This window comes from Mobula hypostoma, chromosome 6 (genome assembly GCF_963921235.1).
Source record: "Mobula hypostoma chromosome 6, sMobHyp1.1, whole genome shotgun sequence".
Taxonomy (NCBI): Eukaryota; Metazoa; Chordata; class Chondrichthyes; order Myliobatiformes; family Myliobatidae; genus Mobula; species Mobula hypostoma.
In genome coordinates this window covers 166,513,214-166,534,209 of record NC_086102.1, presented here as the reverse complement: position 1 = coordinate 166,534,209, position 20,996 = coordinate 166,513,214, and the positions used below count along the sequence as shown (strand labels likewise).

General features: G+C 41.3%; 1 protein-coding gene across 2 annotated transcripts in view; it reads left to right on the top strand.

The window, feature by feature from the left end:
- Positions 1-20,996, top strand: part of LOC134348583 (integrin alpha-6-like) — a 114,048-nt gene that overhangs the window by 88,304 nt on the left and 4,748 nt on the right. Inside the window, exons 15-25 of one of the 2 annotated variants that reach the window (XM_063052178.1) lie at positions 182-374; positions 1,112-1,192; positions 1,342-1,421; positions 1,923-1,997; positions 2,129-2,231; positions 2,413-2,586; positions 13,865-13,966; positions 14,052-14,168; positions 14,265-14,363; positions 17,005-17,130; positions 20,279-20,413. In XM_063052178.1, the coding sequence (XP_062908248.1) occupies positions 182-374; positions 1,112-1,192; positions 1,342-1,421; positions 1,923-1,997; positions 2,129-2,231; positions 2,413-2,586; positions 13,865-13,966; positions 14,052-14,168; positions 14,265-14,363; positions 17,005-17,130; positions 20,279-20,386 (1,258 nt within the window). In that variant the 3' untranslated portion in view covers positions 20,387-20,413. The remainder of the gene's footprint in view (positions 1-181; positions 375-1,111; positions 1,193-1,341; positions 1,422-1,922; positions 1,998-2,128; positions 2,232-2,412; positions 2,587-13,864; positions 13,967-14,051; positions 14,169-14,264; positions 14,364-17,004; positions 17,131-20,278; positions 20,414-20,996) is intronic. The other variant, XM_063052177.1, reaches the window with a different exon arrangement.

Below are 20,996 nucleotides of genomic sequence, written 5' to 3'. Positions count from 1 at the left end.
AAATTTAAGTTTTTAGTTAGGAAAAGAGTTTGTAATAGATGTAAAAAGATTAAATATTTCTCATGAGCAACCCACAAAACATTTCCTTTAACGGAGCATGGAGAAATAATTTTGGCATGTTCGTTGATGTGAACTGTGAATTAAATTGTTTTTTTCCCCCTCTGTTGTTGTGTTTCTGTAGGGAGAATAATTTACCAGTATTTAAACTAAGTGACCAGAAGGATATAGTGCTGGAAATAACTGTCTCTAACAAGCCATCAGATCCAAAAGACCCGGACAAAGATGGGGATGATGCGCATGAGTCTCAGTTGATTGCAACATTTCCAGATACGTTGACTTACTCTGCGTATCGAGTCATGTCAACTCAAAATCCAGTGAGTGTGGCATCTTTCTCCCATTTTATGGTTTTACATGCCTTGGCCCCAAGTTGTGCCTTTGGTTGAAATACGAATGTATGGAAGCTGGCATCTTTGGCTGGTATGAGAGTGTACATAATCTTCCTAAAGAATTTAACTTTCATCATATGTGCCTACTTTGTCCTTTCTCAATATCTATTTATTATTTATTGATACAGTGCGGAGTAGGCCCTTCTGGGCCTTCAAGCTGTACTGCACGGCAGTCCCCCAATTTAATCCCAGCCTAATCCTGGGACAATTTACATTGACCAATTAACCTACAAACCAGTACCTCTTTGGACTGTGGGAGGAAACCAGAGCACCCAGAGGAAACCTAGGCCGGCACGGGGAGAATGTACAAACTTCTTACAGGCGGAGGCAAGAATTGAACTGGGATCACCTGTGTTGTAAAGCATTGCGCTAACCACTACGCTACCGTGCCACCCTCTTACAAGATTCATTTCTGAGCAGGGTAAAAATTTGACTGATTTATTTCAATGTCTTATCCTCAATTGTCCCCACGTCCATTATACACATCTGTTTCAAATGAAACCAACCAGCACATTGCATAGCAGGAATGAGCCAAGCATGCGACCAGAGTGGTATATTTATCGGCCAAAATCCACTGTTTTTGTTGTCATTGTCTTTTTATTGATGGGTTACTTTAACAGAGACTTGTATTTTACCTTTTCTATTACATCTGATTTTTAAATTAGGACAAAGTGTCGTGCACAGCCAATCAGAATGGGTCTCAAGCACACTGTGAATTGGGAAACCCTTTGAAGAGAGGATCAGAGGTATGCTTTTTCACTTTTCTTTTTTATTACACGTATTTAAGTTATTTCTGCTTTTCAATATAAAATGCAAGAATTGACCATTCATAATCTGCACGTGATGTTGATTTGTGCTTAACATAAATCTAATGCAATGCAATTTTGATTTCCAGGTGACTTTCTACTTGAAGATGAGTACTGCTGGAATTACCCTGAACACCAGAAACCTGAGCATCAATTTACAGCTTGAAACGTAAATCAAACTGAAAAATTGCAGTTGTCAATAGTGCAGTAGATCAAGTTTGTAATCCTAAAGATCTATCGATGTGTCAACACACACTTTCATATTTAGAAGTTTACATTTTATCTGTAAGATGATCTCTTAACAAATTCGTAAAATAGCGTGCAAAGTATCACAAATGGAGTTCTTGTTACTTCGAGTACATTTAACTTAAATGAACCAATATTTAATTTCCTGCCCTGCTTATCACTGATGTCTGTGATTGTGCAGTTGATAACTGGCTAGCTGTCCAATCTGGGAAATGCAACATTTCTCAACAGTAGTTTCAAAAATAAAAGCTGTATCCAATTTATTTAAGTTTACATCTGTTAAGTTGAAATGGAACTTTTGAGCATTCTTCTTTGCTAGGCCACACCTCCTGTTTTCCTTGATCAGTTATGCGAGCAGGATATCTACATATATTTTTGGATCAATTTGATAGCTTATGATGGAACTTTTGGTTTCTGTTTACAGGACCAGTGAACAGGTTAATCGGGCATATGTTGCTACTGCTCAAGTAGTGATCGAACTGCTTTTGTCTGTAGTTGGGTAAGTAGAAGTTCTTTTGTTCTGTCCTTTTTTTTTGATGCAGATATATTTTGAGTATTCCATGGGTGTGTGCTGTATAGAGGAAGCTATTATAATAATAAAAACTAACTTGCATCTCCGTGTTTGAAAAGTGTTGCAAAACCATCCCAGGTGTACTTCGGAGGTTCAGAAGTAGGTGAAAGTGGTATCAAGACTGAGGAGGATGTTGGAAGCTTGATTCAGTATGAGTTCAGGGTAAGTGTGGTTTTGTAAAGAAAAATTTAGTTTCCTGTTTTAAAGCAATCCAAATAACTTGCAATCTATTGTTTTAAAAATTTGTCTGGTTTAACAGAACATGCTGAGATTCACAGCAGCTACTTAAACGAACAATGGTAGCCATTATTTTATCTACTCTGCAAACATTTTCTCCTCACAGATTATCAATTTGGGAAGATCGCTTAAAACTCTGGATGATGCTTGGCTGCAAATCATGTGGCCAAAGGAGATCGCGAATGAAAAGTGGCTACTCTATTTGACGAAAATGAGCTCAGAAGGCATCAATCATGGAGCCTGTCAGCCTCAAGAAGAAATTGACAAACTGCGTTTAAAGGTAGTTAGTCACTGACAATTTTCTCAAAGCTAAGGTTGACTTGACTATTTCTAGGCCTTATGTAGAAATAACTGATTCGCTTTCTTGCCAAAATGAGCTTTCATAGAAACGTAGAAAACCTACAGCACAATACAGGCCCTTCGACACACAAAGCTGAGACGAACATGTCCTTGCCTTACAAAATAACCTAGGGTTACCCATAGCCCACTATTTTTCTAAGCTCCATATACCTATCCGGTAGTCTCTTATCATATCCGCCTCCACCACTGTGACCGACAGCCCATTCCACGTACTCACCACTCTGCGTTTTTTTAAAAAAAAACTTACCCCTGACATCTCCTCTACCTGCTTCCAAGCACCTTAAAACTATGCCCTCTCGTGCTAGCCATTTCAGCCCTGGGGAAAAAGCCTCTTGACTATCCACACAATAAATACCTCTCATCATCTTGTACACCTCTATCAGGTCATCTCTCATCCTCCATCGCTTCAAGGAGAAAAGGCCGAGTTCACTCAACCTATTCTCATAAGGCATGCTCCCCAATCCAGGCAACATCCTTATAAATCTCCTCTGCACCCTTTCTATGGTTTCCACATCCTTCCTGTAGTGAGACGACCAGAACGGAGCACAGTACTCCAAGCGGGGTCTGACCAGGGTCCTATAGAGCTGCAACATTACCTCTTAGCTCTTAAACTCAATCCCACGATTGCTGAAGGCCAATGCACCATATGCCGCGTTAACCACAGAGTCAGTCTGCACAGCAACTTTGAGCGTCCTGTGGACTCAGACCCCAAGATCCCTCTGATCCTCCACACTGCCAAGAGTCTTACCATTAATACTATATTCTACCATCATATCTGACCTACCAAAATGAACCACCTCACACTTATCTGGGTTGAACTCCATCTGCCACTTCTCAGCCCAGTTTTGTATCCTATCAATGTCCCGCTGTAACCTCTGACAGCCCTCCACACGATTCGCAACACCCCCAACCTTTGTATCATCAGCAAATTTACTAACCCATCCCTCCACTTCCTCATCCAGGTCATTTATAAAAATCACGAAGAGTAGGGGTCCCGGAACAGATCCTTGAGGCACACCGCTGGTCTCCGACCTCCATACAGAGTATGACCCGTCTACAACCACTCTTTGCCTTCTGTGGGCAATCCAGTTCTGGATCCACAAAGCAATGTCCCCTTGGATCCCATGCCTCCTTACTTTCTCAATAAGCCTTTCACTGAGATTTATTAAACACATACAGCCTCAAAAATATCTTCTGTTATTTTTAAAGAATATAATTTATGTAATGTATAATTAAAATAATCTATTTAATTTTCCATCATTTAATAATGATTTTGCTATTATCAACATGATTTTTCTTTAAAAGGACAAACGTTTTAACAGTGATGGGAATCTTGAAAATTAAGTTTTATCTTATGGCATGAAATGTATTTCAATCCCAGAAGATACTGGCAATGTTAAATAGTCTCATACTTTCAAACCCAAAACGTCTAGAAATCTAAAAATCACTAAGAAGAGTCAGGACCCTAAGATGTATGATTTTTTTCCCTCTTCTCAGTCTGGTCTCTTGTAGCAACCCAAATATTGTTTAAAGTTAGTTAACTTGTCAGGTTAGAAATCAAATCTCTACCTTCTAGATCTCTTGAGCTCAAAGGATGGTTTTATAGACATTCTTTAACCTAATTATAGACTTAACTAGACAACGGGGTGATCTGTTGGGGCACCCTTTGAGAGAAGGGTAGTGCAGTCTGATGTGACCAGAATGAACATTAAATTTTTCTGAATGCTATTGGTATCGCTTTGCTTTGGAAACTGAAGTAGTAAACCTCAGTTTATTAAAGAAGAACGACACATAGCAAAGCAAATATATCTTCTCCTCATTTAACGAAGGACACTTTTGATGGCATCATTTCTGGCTTATCTGCCATCCAGGACATCAAATGTCCTCTTTCTTTAAGGATCATGGTTTCCCTTCTGCCGTCATCAATGATGCCCTCATGTGCATCTCCTCCATTTCCCGCACTTCGGCCCTCACCCCATCCTCCTGTCACCACAACGGGGACAGAGTTCCCCTTGTACTCACCTACCACCCGACCAGCCTCTGGATCCAGTACGTTATCCTCCTCAACTTCAACCATCTTCAACAGGACCCCACCACTAAGCACATCTTTTCCTCTCCACCTCTCTCTGCTTTCCGCAGGAATCGGTCCTTCCGCGACTCCCTGGTCCACACATCCCTCCCCACGAATCTTCCACCCGGCACTTACCCCTGTAAGTGCAAGTGCTATACCTGTCCCTACACCTCCTCGCTTGCCACCATTCGGGGCCCCAAACAGTCCTTCCAAGTGAGGCAACACTTCACTTGTGAGTCTGTTGGGGTCATCTATTGCATCCGGCGCTCCCGGTGCGGCCTCCTCTACATCGGTGAAACCCCGCACAGGTTGGGGGACCGCTTCGTCGAGCACCTCCGCTCCGTCCACCACAACAGACAGGATCTCCCGGTTGCAACCCACTTCAACTGCACTTCACGTTCCCATTCAGGTATGTCCATACAAGGCCTTCTCTACTGCCAGGATGAGGCTAAACTCAGGTTGGAGGAGCAACACCTCATATACCGTTCGGGTAGTCTCCAGCCCCTGGGCATGAACATTGAATTCTCCAACTTCCGGTAATTCCCTCTCCCTCCCTTGCCCCATCCCTGTTTCACTCTGCCCCCTCCCTGAGCTGCCTATCACCTCCCTCATGGTTCCGCCTCCTTCTACTACCCATTGTGTTTTCCCCTAATCCTTCTTCACCTTTCCTGTCTATCACCTCCCTGCTTCCCCTTCCCCACCCTTTTATCTTTCCCCTTACTGGTTTTTCACCTGGAACCTACCAGCCTTCTCCTTCCCACCCTCCCCCCACTTACTTTATAGGGCCTCTGCCCCTTCCCTCTTCAGTCCTGACTAAGGGTTCCGGCCCGAAACATTGACTGATCATTTCCACGGATGCTGCCCGACCTGCTGAGTTCCTCCAGCATGTTGTGAGCGTTGCTCTGCCACCCTTGTGCCTCTCGTTGTCATCCTGGAGACGTGCAGCCCTTTCATCCCCCTTCTCTTCATCTCTTCTGCTGTTTGTTGTTTGTCTCTGATCCTGGAGACGTGCATGCCTCTCCTCCTCTGTCTCCTCTTCTCTCATCTTTTTTTCTCCTGACTCTTTGATCCTGGAGTCATGCGGCTCTGGCCTCATCCGATTCTTGTTCTCTCCCTCTCCTTGCCACTTCCCGACGACGTTTGGCATCATCCCCTGACCATAATGTCCCCCTTCCCTTTCCACGTGGCATATTAGGCTGACCACTTTTATTTACCCTAATGCTGGATAGAAGATACGAAGCAGTAACACCAAAGGATGCTGATTATTTTTTAAATTATTAATTTTTTATTGCAACACCAACAAGCTACACGTTTCCCCCGCCATCCGAAGGTAGAGCGTTCCTATGAAATGGTTTGTAAGCCAGAATTTTGTAAAGCGAAGAAGCAATTGCCATTTATTTATATGGGACAAATTTGTAAGCGTTCACAGACCCAAAAATAACCTACCAAATCATGCCAAATAACACATAAAACCTAAAATAACAGTAACATATAGTAAAAGCATGAATGATATAATAAATACACAGCCTATATAACTTAGAAATACTTCTCTACAACGATTGCCTGCACTGTTCTCTGTAGCGAAAATCTCACGCAAGCGCTCTAGGCAGAAACACGGCGCAAACGCTCTCCAGTAACGTTTAAGCTATGAAGCTGCCAAATCATACCAAATAACACGTAAAAATACACAGCCGATATAAAGTAGAAATAATGTATGTATAGTGTAATATCACTTACGGGAATCGGGAAGATAGCGACGAGCACACTGATGATGGTGTGTTAGGCTGAGTCGTCAGAGTTTGGGTGGTGCAGTGGTCCCCAACCTCTGGGCAGCGAACTGATACCGATCCGCGAAGAATGCAGTGGTCCAGCGGTGGTTGGGACGCACGCAGCGCATCTTTAAGAAAAAAGCCAAAATAAGCAAGCTAATTAATTAGGTACCGCCTGGCACGTAATTGTCAGCCCAGATCAGAGGCGGCGCAATCGGCAATTGCCTCTGATCTGGGCTGACATTTACATGCCGGGTAGCGCCTAATTAGTTAGCTTGTTTATTTCGGCTTTTTTCTTAAAGATGTGCTGCGTGCGTCCCAACCACCGCTGGACCACTGCATGTGTTGGATGTCTCCCGGCTACCACGGCATTCTCCGTAAATCGATATCTGTCTGTGGCCGGGGGGGTTGGGACCACTGGGGTGGTGGGACACGGGGGTGTCATCTCATTGTCGATCAGGGTGGGCAGGTCATCTTCTTCTATGTCTGCCTGCCTCGATGTCGAAGGTCGAGGTTCGTCGTCTGCTGTGGCTGATGCGAAAGGCTTGAAAAACGACAGTATGCTTGACTGCTTAGCCTCGCGCATTTTTCTATCATACAGTTCTTTGTAAGCACTCAAACCATCTTGCAAATATGCCCTAAACCAACGTACCCTTTCAAAATTAAAGTTGTACTTTATCATTGCAGCGAAAATCTCACGCAGTTGCTTCACGTTCAGTTCCTGGACGACCTCACTTTTGCTACTGCATTCGGTTTTGATTGTTATCCTTTCCTCTTCCAATTGCATCAGCTCTTCATCTATCTGTTCTTGGTTATGGGATGCCAAAACCTCTTCAACAACATCTTCATCAACTTGCACAAGCCAAACTCACTTCGTCCTTACTTCGTTCACCACGATCAAAACACTTAATTATGTCTAGTTTTGCACAAAGTGTAACACCCTTACGAGCTCTTTTAGGCTTTTCTGATACCTTAGAACTCATCTTGCAAATGGCTGCTCACAGGCACATGTTTAAGCATTGCTGGTGAGAATGCCGTTCTGAATCTGAGGGAGTGCGGCTGCTCGGGGTGCGCGGCGCGCTGCTTTTTCCATGCGCTGCCTTTTTTTGTAACAGTGAAAACACCTTCCGTTAGCAAAAACAGGTAACTAATGTAGGTCTTTTGTAATAGCAAGGTTTCGTAAAGCGAACGTTCGAAAAGCGGGGGACACCTGTACATTCAATACAACCAATTGCCAATTACATTTGACTGTTTAACCTAGCCACCCCCAACCTTCATTATCATCCCCCCTTGACCCCTCTCTCCCCCATCCCTCTCCCCTCCACCAACCAACTGAATAGTAGTACATACACAAAGCATTCCTATTTTAACAAAAGATCTTTTAAGTTAGATATTAAATTTGTCCACATTAAGATTGTGCTTGGTCGTGCATCATCTGCTCTTGCTGATGAAAGTTCCAGGTGAGAAATGTCCAAAAAGCTCCGAAGCCAGTGAGTATTTGAAATATCACGGGGAGGTTTCCAACGCTGGACTACAATCTTCTTAGCTGCAGTCAGGTCTGCCAGCCAGATTTTGCCTGTTTTTTCCATAAGGGAAAGGTGGGAGCCATCATTTAGAAGATGTACAGTGGGGTCCATTGGTAATTGTACCACCGTTAGTTCTGTAAGAGTACTGATAACCTTACCCCACAAATCAAAAACCCCTGGACATTCCCATTCAACTTGTTTAAAAGAGCCAATGGTTCCGTGGGGGCAACATGAGCAATATGGGTCAGGAACCAGTCCCATTTGATGTCTAATTCTCGGTGTTAAATATGCTCTATGACAAAATTTCAAGTGTATATACTGATGATTTGGGTTTTTTGAAGCACCGGTAGCATTATCCCAAATCGCATCCCAGTCCCAATTCAGATATGTCCCTATCCCAGGCTTTCATTCCTGATGTGGGCATATATTTCTGGGAGTTTAATTTATCATAGATATATGACACTATCTGTCCTGGAGCACTCTGTATCCAACTTAAAATGGGGTGGTCCTTTAAATCTGACCCCCAGGGAACCCCATAGGCTTTACAAGCTGATCTTACTCTAAAGTAGAAGAAAAGAGAGTGTTTATGAATATTATATCGAGATGCCAGTTCTTGAAAGCGAAGGATAGTACTTGCCCCACTAATATCTTGAAGAGTAGCAATACCTTTATCCTCCCAAGTTCTGTTAGTGAATAGTTTCCCCCCAGATAGAAGATGATTATTGTTCCATAATGGAGATGATTTGCACCATACGCTTTTAAATTTTAGGAATTTTTCTGCTGCTCTAAACACTTGTAGCATCTGGGTTAAAATTGGACCGTAATACAAATCAGATTTTTTGGTATACATACCTGTAAGGAGAAAGTCCTTCAACCTTATTGGTGCTATTAGTTCTTGTTCTATATTTTTCCATGATGAAACTTTACCCTCCTCCATCCAAGTATAAAGTAAAGACTTTTTAATACAAGTGCCCAGTGATACAATTTAAAATTTGGACATGCCAATCCCCCATCCGACTTTTTGAATTGTAGAGCTGACCATTTTATATTGGGTCGTTTACCGTTCCAAACATAGCATCGTAGTAAGGAGTCCAGTTTTTGCCAACATCCTGCTGGAGGTGCAAGTGGGATCATTAAGCTGATAAAATTAATGTGGGGTAAGATGTTTATTTTAATGACCAATATACAGGCTGGGACTGATGTTGGCAGTTGTCTCCATCTATTAATATCTTCTATTTTTTTCAAAATTAAGGAGTAATTTGTTTTAGCCACAGACGATAGGGAAGTATTAACTTTAATACCCAAGTAGAGGACCTCATTTGTAACCTTAATCTGGGGAGGGAGAGACACCTTACTTTTATCTGTATTAATCAGCATCAGTGCTGATTTTGACAAATTAACCTTGTATCCTGAAAGAAATCCAAATTGCTCCAGTGTTTTTAAAACATAGGGGAGAGTTTGTTGAACATTTGCCATATAAACTAGCGTGACACCTACGTAAAGTGATATTGAATGTGATGTTTTACCTATTGTAATATGGGAGATCTTAGGAGAGTTTCTAATTAAATTTGCAAACTGTTCAATAGATACAGTAAAAATTAAAGGAGACAAAGAGTCCCCTTGTCGTGTGCTCCGTCCTATGTCAAATAACTCTGAGAAACCTCCTCCCACTTATATCTGAGCTGAAGGATTACAATATAGTGTTTGAATCTATTGATAAATTAATCACCAAACTTCAATTCTTTTTGAACTCTCCAAAGATATGACCATTCAAGGCAATCGAACGTTTTTTCAGCATCTAGAAATAGCAGGCCACAGGCAGGCGGGATTATATGTGTTGCACTCAGTATGTGTAAGAGTTGGCGAATATTATCAGATGCGGGACGTCCCCTGATAAAGCCCGTTTGATCTGGGCTAATTATTTTCCCAACTACTGTCTCAAGTCTACTGGCTAAGACTTTGGAAAATATCTTGAGGTTGGTACTTATCAAGGAGATTGTACGGTAATTGGCACACTCCAAGGTGTCCTTACTGGGCTTAGGTATAATTGTGATCAGGGCTGTGTTTAGATCTCTATGGAAAGCACCATTTCCAATAGCATAATTTAATGTTTCTAACCATACTGGTCCAAGAATATCCAAAAGTGCTAGGTAAAGTTCCACAGGTATGCCATCTTTACCTGGCGTAAGGCCCTTATTTGTAGCTTTGACTGCTTTAAGTAGCTCATCCAGTGTAATAGGAGAGTCTAGAGTTTTGATGTCCTCTAATGACAACTAAAAAAAATCTGTGAAGTCATTCTCAGAAGGAACTGAACCACTTGTATACAGTTCTTTAAAGTAATTCTTGAATGTCTCGTTTATTTCCTCTGTTGAAGATACTACTCCACGTTTAGCACATCTAATCACTGGTATAGACCGTTTAGCTTCCTGCTGTTTGAGCGTTAGAGCTAAAAGATGGCTCGGTCTGCTGCCTTCTGCGTAATACTTAAGTTTGGTTATATGGATCATATCTTCTGCCCTGCTTCTTAGTAATCATTTAATTCTGCTTGTTTTGTTTTGAGCTTGTTTTCTTTTGTAATGGTGTTATCTCCCTTTCAGATCATTCTCCAAAACTTTACATTCTTCTTCTAGGGTGGAAATCTTTTGAAGCTGGCTTTTATGTAGGTGAGAACTGAACCATATGGTGTTATTTCATAAGGAACCCTTGATGGAGGCCCTGTCACATCCGAGACACTATTTTTATTTACATTTATAAATTCTGTCAGTTTTATTCTCAGTTGTGATAGAACTTCGTTGATTTTTAGAAGGGTGGAGTTAAATCTCCACCTAGTGGCCTTATTTTTAATTTTGCCATAATTAAAAGTAGATATGACTGGGTTGTGATCAGATAGATGTCTGGGCAAAAATTCTACTGAGTGTACTAAAGGCAGCAGACCAAAGGATATAAGAATGTAATCTATCCGAGAGAAGGTTTTATGTCTTGTAGAGAAGAAGGTATAGTCTTTAGCAGATGGATTATGCACCCTCCACGCATCAGTTAAATTTAAATCCATTAGGAAAAGGATAAGTGCTTTGGAAGCAGATTCTTGAAAGCTTGATATAGTTGAGGAAGATTTATTGAGGTTAATGTTTACCAAAGCATTCATGTCTGAACCAACATATAGTTGGTAGTCACTTAACTTCAGTAATTGTAAGGTAATTGAGGGAAAAAATTCAACCTCGAATATAGTCGGGGCATATAGGCTAATGAATGCAACTTTTTTTTATCCTGAATGGATGTGCAGCAAAAGCTAGACGTCCTTTATTGTCAGCGCCAGTCCTTTCAATTGAAACATTAATATTATGTCTCGTTACTATCATAACTCCTTTCATACAAGTACCATCAGCTGATGCCACAACGGGTTTATAAAAGCAGTTTTGAACCCTGGGAATGTCATTAGGTTTAAGATGTGTTTCCTGTAACAGCACAACATCTATTTTCTTTCTGCGTAAGAAATCTAAAACCTTTGAACGCTTGTGGGGAGAGTTTATTCCCCTAAGATTGAATGATACAATAGTAAGATTTTCTAATCTATCTGTATTGCTCATCTTCCCCGGATCTGTTGTTGTAAGTTGGTGGTGGAGCCCTGAGTTACCCACTTCCCACCCCCCTCTTCCCATCACCCCTCCCATTCAACCCTTTGCTTTGTAACATCGGTGAGTGTCACTTAGCAATGTCAGACACTGAACATTAACCACCCCCCTCTAGCAACAATAAATTAGAAAGGCAAAGCAGTTCTCATAGACAATCAGATCAAAGAGACAAGAAAAAAGAACCCTGGACAAACCTGTTAACCTATGTAATTAAAACGGTTTCCGTCTCAAATATAGTATAACACATAATCAAGACCCCAACAGCTCTCTTGCAAGAAACAGTCGCTTAGCGATGGCGCCAGTGACGTCTTATCTGGTGCCCAGGAACGTAAACATGTCTACTGGAGACTTAACATTCTAAAGTTATTCAGAACAAACTGCTGTTTTTCAGCTTCATTCTTGAAGTATTACATTTGGGTATATTGAATATCACCTTAAAACTCTGACCTGCAATAGTCAGAAAAAAATTGGCCTCTTAATTAACTAAATACAAAAGTGCAACGAACGACTTTCCAATAAAAGAATAACCAGAAAACTTCACACCTTGGACATTAACCGTTAACTTGCCCGTGCCTGTTAGGTTGCGCATACAGGCTGGTCCGAGCTCTTAATGCAGTTCTATCTCCTCCCGAGGAGCGTGTGGACTTTGCCCAGGGTCTTCTTTCATATCTCCCAGCATTGATGATTTCAGAGCTTCTTTCGCTTCCTCTGCCGAGTTAAACGACATCTTCATGCCCTTGATATTCACTCTCAAAATCGCCGGGTATATGAAATTCCCTTCTGTCGAAGCTTAGCACAGATCTCCTTGTATCCCTGCCGTTCCTGCATCATGCCGGGGCTGTAGTCGGCGACGAACTGCAGCTGGGTGCCATCAGGGAGAGTAGGTTTGGCTTTTCTTGTGCCCTCCAGGATAGCCTGCTGGTCGGTGTACCATAGAAGCCTAAAAACCATGGTCCGCAGTCTTGAGGTGTTGGAAAAGATCCTATATGCTCTATTGATCTCCAACGGAGTGCTGTGGGAATTCTTGAGCGCTGGAATCCAATTAGGCAGTATCTCCAGGAGGTAACCTCTTGGATCGTCGCCCTCAGTGCCTATCGGTAAGTTGACCAGCCGCACATTGTTTCTCCTGGATCTGTCCTCCAAGTCATTTAACTTCTTCCATATCTTAGACACCTCCGCAAGACAGGAGTTAGTAATGTTCTCATTCTTGCTTAAGCAAACCTGAATGTTGTCTATTTTATTGAGGACTACAAAATTTTTTAGCGTGAATGTCCGCTTGCTCCTTTAACGACCGGAGAATGTTTCCATTCTCTGCCATATGCTTCTGTATGGGGTCGAGTGCCTTTTCCAGCAACTCCTTTAGCATGTGGGCTACCGTTTCTTGCAGCGATTCCATCTCTGTTGCCGTTGTTTGCTTAATTAGCATAGCTATTTCCTTGGATGAATTGCTAGCTTGGTGTCGTCTGCTGGTATCTTGTTTCCTGGTTGAATTTGGATCTTTTTTTTTGAAGTCATGTTGTTAGTTAGATCTTTCTCCAACTCAACCTTGTATTAAGGCCATCTATGAGCCCTAAAGAACATGAAAAAGGAGGGTTATATTTCAGCGCTCAGTGCTGTGCTGCCATCTTGCCTCGTGGCTCACCGGAAGCCCCTGATTATTGTTGATGATGTGGTTGGCGCTCTCCTAAATGGACGTGATATAGCCACCGCTGTCTTTTGACTGCAGCAAAGGGTTTTATGGGTGTCTTGAAGTATGTCACTACAATAAGATTTAATTATCTCTTATTCATGGGTGGCAGTTAGATCTGTCCCAATCCTGCACATGCTGATGGTGATGAGCAGAATGTGACCCCTCGAAATAGAGCTGCCCTGCCCTTTTGCTCCAGTAGGTGTCGCTGCTGAGACTGGTCGTGCGCATGCGTCAGGCTGTCGCGTCCCGATTTCCATGTTGGCTGATCAGGTCTCGGGTTAAAAGGGAGCCTGTTTATTTTGGCGAATGAGCAATTTTATATGAATATATAACCCTGAACTTTGCCTGCATTCTATAAGTTAGCGCATTTTAACTGGATTTAGGCAAATAAAGTGCCACTGTAATGCAGCGTTTGCGCTAATTGGAGGTCAGCATGAGAGTTTTAGTAGTATATAAGTTTATGGAGCATTTTGTGATCTGCACAGCATACTCACAGTTAATTTGTTGTAGGGAATTCGGAGTCAAACAAGAAAGAGAAGGGAACTCAAGAGCAATAAAAATAATCCAGTATTGCCGTCTTTATTTTCTTCTCAAAGAAAGTACAGAACCCTGGTGAGTACAAGTGTTACTTTAAGAACTTATTTTTGAATATTTTATTTCTGCTTCAAAAGTGACCTTTTGCAATTATATTCCTCAGGAATGTGGCGACAGTCAGAGTGCAAAATGTGTTAATATAAAGTGTCCCCTCAAAGGCCTCGATAGCAATGCATTTCTGGTCTTGCATTCACGAATATGGAACACTACTTTCCTGGAGGTAAATATAAAAGTAGATCTATGATCAGTGTGTACTAACCTTTTATAAAAACACTATTTTACAATTCTTATGTATGCATCTAACTCTGTTTTGCAGGAATTTTCCAAACTGAACTATCTTGACATCATTGTTAAAGCAATGATAACTGTTGAATCAAAGGCCAAAAACATTGTGGTTAAGAATTCAGAAACTAAGGTAATCTACTCATTGTAGTAATTAAGAATAAATTGAGTATAAAACTATAACATAAGTTGTTCATGAATAACTTTTGAAAAGAATATTTTCTCCAGTTAATTTTGAATGCAATTTTATGTCATTAGATAAAATTACTGTTTACACATAATAACTGAATAATTCCTAAGAACTGAGGCTGAAGAGTGAAGATTTAGGGTAAATTGCCAAATTTATTGAGGTACATTGAAGGCTGAGCAGTGGTTAATAAACAATGATTTAATGTAGGTGGTTGAACAGTCTAGATTTTTAAGGATTAAAGAGCAGCTTAAAAAACAGCCAGAGACAGAGGACCTTTTCACTTGTATATTGGATATCTTCAAGGCTATCTTACATATTGGGATTACATATCTTCAAGGTGCAATGCCTCAGATAGTCAGCGTCCTTCTGATGACCCTCACCATCCAGGATATGCCTTGTTCTCGTTCTTACCATTAGGCAGGAGGTGCAGAAGCCAGCGGGCACACACTCAGTGATTCAGGAACAGCTTCTTCCCCTTTGCCATCTGATTCCTAAATGGACATTGAACCCATGAACACCACCTCATTAATTTTATAAATTTCTATTTCTGTTTTTGCACTACCTATTTTAAAGTAATTGTTTAATATACATATATACTTGCTGTAATTTGTTTTTTTTCCTATATTTTCAAACTTTCTTAATAATTAGACTTTTATGGATGTTGTTGAAGAGAATCTCCTGAGTCTGTACTGTTTTATTGAACAGTACAAGAATGGAATGGATCTTAATAAATATTCTTTAAACTTGGTCTAAACAAATGGCCTCTATTAAATAATAGAGAACAGAAAATAATGGCAAGAAGGCTTTAAGAGTTAATCCCCTCTGAGGCTTCACCTGATACAGGATTTTAACAAGTGTTTACTCATAGACACCAGAAAGAATATAATTTGCAAAAAAAAATTCAAGTTGAAGACTTAAATGTTGAAGTTGTTGTTATTTCTTTGCAGCTACTCTTGTTGGAAGATTGTTTCAATAGACATATCACATAGTTGTTTAAGACTACCCTGCCACACTATTATGTCTCCTGGTCCCATCAGCCTGCACCCAGACCATAGCACTCCAGAACCCTCCCATCCATGTGCCTATCCAAATTTCTCAAGTATTGAAATCTACCACATATCCACTACTGCCGCTGGCAGCTTATTTCATACTCTCACCACCCTCTGAATGAAGAAGTTGTCCCTCATGTCCCTCTTAGACATTTCACCTTTCACCCTTAATCCATGACCTCCAGTTCTAGTCTCACTCAACTTCAGAGGAAAAGGCCTACTTGCATTCAATCTATCTATATCCCTCATAATTTTGTATACCTCTTTCAAGTCTCCCCTTATTATCTGAACTCCAGGGAATAAAGTCCTAACTTTTTCAAACTTTCTTTATAACTCAGGTCTTCAAGTCCTGCCAACATCCTTGTAAATTTTCTCGGTACTCTTTTGTTGATCCTGTAGTCCCGTGACCAGAATTACACACAATACTCCCAAGTTATGCCTCACCAACATCTTGTACAACTTCAACATAACATCCCATCTCCTGTACTCAGTATTTTGATATGTGAAAGCCAATTTGCCAAAAGTTCTCTTTATAACCCTGTCTACCTATGACGCCACTTTCAAGGAATTATGGATCTGTATTCCCAGATCCGCACTCCTTGGTGCTCTACCATTCACCGTGCAAGTCTTACTCTGGTTTGCCCTTCCAAAGTGCAACACTTCACACTTGTCTGCGTTAAATGCCATCTGCCACTTTTCAGCATGTTTTACCAGCTGGGCTGGTAGCCAGGCTCACTGGCCTATAATTTCCAGGCTTGTTCTTGGATCCTTTCTTGAACACTGGAAGAACACTGGCAATCCTCCAATCTTCCAACACCTCACCCATGGATAAGTATATTTTAAATCTCTTGGGCTAGGGTCCCTGCAATTTCTGCAGTAGCCTCCCACAAGGTCTGACGGAACACATTGTCAGGCCCCGTAGACTTATCCACCCTAATGTGCCTCAAGACAGCAAACACCACTTCCTCTGTAATCTGTTTAGGGTCCATGACTTCACTGCTACCTTGCCTCACTTCTATAGACTCTACACTTGTGTGCAGGAAATGACATTAAACAATCTTGTATTTTGAAGCATTATCTTGCATTTCTTGTACTTGAGTATCTCTTTTGCTCCTTGCTGCCTATACCTACTATGCATCTCCTTCCTCTTAACCATGGCCTTCAAAATCTCTAAAGTTCCCTAAACCTGCTATTCTTGCCTTTTATTCTGACAGGAACATACAAACTCTGTACTCTCAAAATTTCACTTTTGAAGGCCTCCCACTTACCAAGCACGCCTTTGTCAGCAGACAACCCGTCCCAGTCCACACTTGCCGGATACTTTTTGATACCATCATAATTGGCCTTTATCCAATTTAAGAATTTCAACCCAAGGACCAGACCTATCCATGAAAGAATTTACCTGTTTCTTAATGACTGATCCTCACAGACCACAATTTTGTCAATGTTCTTGAACAGGCATCTTTCAATTGGTTGACCCTGCATGAAACAGGAGAATTTTTAATGGTGTTTAACTTTTTAAAAATATTCTTTAGGTACGGGTTACAGTGTTTCCTGAAAAAACAGTGAGCCATTACTTCGGAGTTCCTTGGTGGATCATTTTTGTTGCCATCCTGGTTGGAATTTTGTTGCTGGCACTTTTAATATTTTTATTATGGAAGGTGAGTGCACCCAGCTTTTTATTCCCATAGACCCAAAACCCAGTTACTGCAACTGGGTCAATCTGTCTGGAATCTTTGTGATGTACTTTGGCATTTATCTTAGTTGGACATGGTTTGCTTTTTAATAGCCAGTGACTGTTATTTAACCCGCAAATGGGAATTGATTTTGGCCTAGGATATGCCCATGCTAGCCCATAATTCTAACCCAAGAAGAAAATGGCACCTGCCTTACTTATTTGCATCAAGGAGAATTTGCTGGAAGTGCTGTTCCAAATTCAATGGTGAAAACTCATGCTGGACCTTCAACTTAAACTCTGTCATGCAGCGAAAGGATTAGGGGAATGAGTTATGAAATGGCTGAATGAAACAGTGGCACACAGCTTAACGCTGATTTACACTTGTGCGTACCAGCTTATGCTGTAGCCTACACAAGTGGGCTACACCGTTGTGAGCACTTATACTTATGTTTTGGTGTGTCTGCGTCTCTCTGCAATTCACCACCAAAACGCTAGTTGGCGGTGGGGTTTCTGTGCCACTGTGTTGAGTTTCTTTGTTGTTGAAACTCAACACGAAGAAACTCAAACTTCAAACAATGGCGACTGAAACTGAAGGAGGGTGAATTTTCTGTGCTTGTCCGGCTACTGAGAGACATGGACGAGGAAATGCATTTCAAATATTTTTGGATGTCGGCAGGTAGATTTGACGATTTGGTGCATCGTCTCCAACCATTTATCTCGCATCAGCGTACGCACAGTATACTCAGAGATTGGCAGTCACCATTCGAGTTTTAGCTTCAGGTGGAAGTCAACAGGCTGTAGCAGCTAGCTGCAAACTGGAGTCAAGCACAGGGTCCTCCATAATTTCGGAGGTCTGTAAAGCTTTATGGAAAGCATTGCAGCCAGAGTTCCTTCCCTGCCATTCAGTCGCCCAATAGGAAGCTATTGCAGCGTAGGAGGAAATGCGATGCTACCAAGCGGACCAATCACAGTTGTTGTGGTCTGCATCGCCGGGAGAGGTGCGTGTTAGGTTACGGCATTGGGTTCAGCGTAGGGTACGCGGCTACGCCGTACATTTGACGCACAAGTATAAATCAGCCTTTAGCCGTGTCCCCTGACTAGTAGCTGTCAAAAGCAGACTGTCTTTGATATTTAGAAATATTCTAAAATCAGCAGTCATTGAGATTTTTGACAATTAATTTTTAAAATTAAAAGAGCTAAAACAACATTCAAATCAACTTGAAAGGATCTGAAGATAACTGGTACTTGCCTTGACCCTTCATATCCATGAGGTTTGGCTCATAGTCATCAATCCTGCATTCTGCTACCTTTCGGAGGTTTAGACCATCCCAAAAGATGGTGCCCAGCCAGATTCTTTCACTTAATATCACCCTGAGAGTAAAGGATTCAGTAGAAGTATAGCACAGCTACAACATTCAGCTGCAGTGTTGATAATGTGCTCTGGAACTTGCCATACCCCCATTCAATTGTTCCAGTGCAGAATAGTAATGAGAGAGAGAGAGAAATTTATCGAAGAGTGGTCCTAACTTAAAAGCAAAATAACAGAATTACTGATGTTCACTGATTCCATAATGCTTAATTCTGTCTGAGGTTCCTCAAACTGCCATCTGGTTCTCCTCCAGCCATACAAAGCACTGATTAGGAAATGCACTGCTACTCCTTCGTTACAAGTGAATCGAATCCAAATGCGTTCCACCCAGCAGCTTTGGAATACCTTCTGAGAGTAGATGTGGATGTGTTTGCCTGCATCCGAAGTAAACTCAGGTTCAGTTCCACTGCTGTTTGTGAGGAGTTTGCATGCTCCTTCCATGACCATATGGGTTCCCTCCAGTGATCCAGTTTCCTCCCACATTCCCAAGACGTATGGGCTATTAGGTTGCTTGGTCACGTGTGTAATTGGGCAGCGTGGGCTTGTTTGGCTAGTTACTGTACTGTACCTCAAAATTCCTCACACATCTGACGGTGGCCGTCTCCAACAGGAAGGCCAGTTGTACTTGAATGCCGTAATGTTAGCACACCTGGTCAGTACTGTGTTGGAGAAGGAGAAGTCATCATTGACCAGGAATTTAACTGTATTTGCCATGTAAATACAATAGTTTTTACAAGATGGCAATAATTGAGCTGACTTTTTACAAAAAATGCTTCTTGCCCCTCAGACAAATAAAGAGTATGATGGAATGCTTTGCATTTGCCTTGATAATTGGAACTCGAATACTCAAAGTTCAACAACACCTCAGAGAAAAAAGCCCACTTGATTGTTTCTGATGGTGATTGTACCAATCAGTCTTTCACCACCAGCACGATGTAGCTGCTGGACATAGTATCTTTAAGAAGCATATTAATGACTTGCTGAGAATTTTTTTTCCCTAGCACTTTCCAAACCAGGGTCCTGAGAACCTTGGGTAGCACAGATTTTTTTTTGCATCAATATACAAGTTTTTTTTGCTTTCATCACATGGCATCCAGTCTTGAAAATATGGTGTCACTTTGTCGTCGTTGGGTCAAAATTGCAAAGTTCTCTGTCTTCAGCATGGGTTTCCAAGATTTGAGAAAGAGGCTTACAATTTCTTTCAAGGAAATTTTTGACAGGCCAGCAGCATCCTCAGCATGATTTCTATTTTCTCAATACGTGTATTGATTCAACATCTCACTTTAAAACTGTTTGCCCTCATTAAAGTCATTCCACTGACTTGGACTGTATTGTTTGAACGTTGCAAGTGGTCACTTAACTACTTTGATTTGAGAAATGTGAATGTTGTGCTTGCTTCGAACCTGGTACTGAATGTCACTCTGTGAAAGTAGTAGCTTTACCATTGGATCGTGACTGAATTCTACTCTGCATCAAAGTAAATTAATTATTATAAGATTTCAGCTAACATATGGGTTTAAAGAATGTCATGAATAATTAGAGTCTGCCTATTATGAACTTGTGATTATAGAATTGCCAGTGCATACTTCGTCTCTTCTTTAGTTTTAAACAATGTATTTTAAAAATGTATTCTGTTTTGAATTGAAATTTTCTGTGACATTGCACAGATTTCCAGTAAATGTTCAACTTCTAACAACAGTGTGTACTGAAAAGTGGCTTTAAGAAAAAAAAAACTTGATTATTAAACAATTATATCTTGTAGTTTGGTTTCTTCGGCAAAAGCAAAGATTCCCAATATGATGCCAGGTATCACAAGGCTGAGATCAATGTTCAGCCATCTGACAAAGAAAGACTGACTACTGATGCGTAATGTTGACTTGCTTCAGTCACTGGTTTGGTAAATAGTCCATTGGTCTGATTCTTAGCTTGGAGCAGCATGGTATATGAAGCTTGGTATCACTTTCATCTTTCTATTCCTCCAAAGGGACAGTCTCACAGATTGACAGCATTAACACCAAAACAAAACCTACTGGGGCGTGGATACTATAAAAATAAATTGTTCTGTTGTTAAATGAACATGGGGAAACAATTTTGAATACCCAACTCTAAACTGTACAATTGGAACATAGAATAGTACAGCACAGTACAGGCCCTTCGGCCCACAATGTTGTGCTGACCCTCAAATCCTGCCTCCCACATAACTCCCCACCTTAAATTCCTCCATATACCTGTCTGGTAGTCTCTTAAACTTCACTAGTGTATCTCCCTCCACCACTGACTCAGGCAGTGCATTCCACACACCAACTCTTAGTAAAAAAAAAACCTTCCTCTAATGCCACCCTTGAACTTCCCACCTCTTACCTTAAAGCCATGTCCTCTTGTGTTGAGCAGTGGTGCCCTGGGGAAGAGGCGCTGGCTGTCCACTCTATCTATTTTTCTTAATAACTTGTACACCTCTATCATGTCTCCTCTCATCCTCC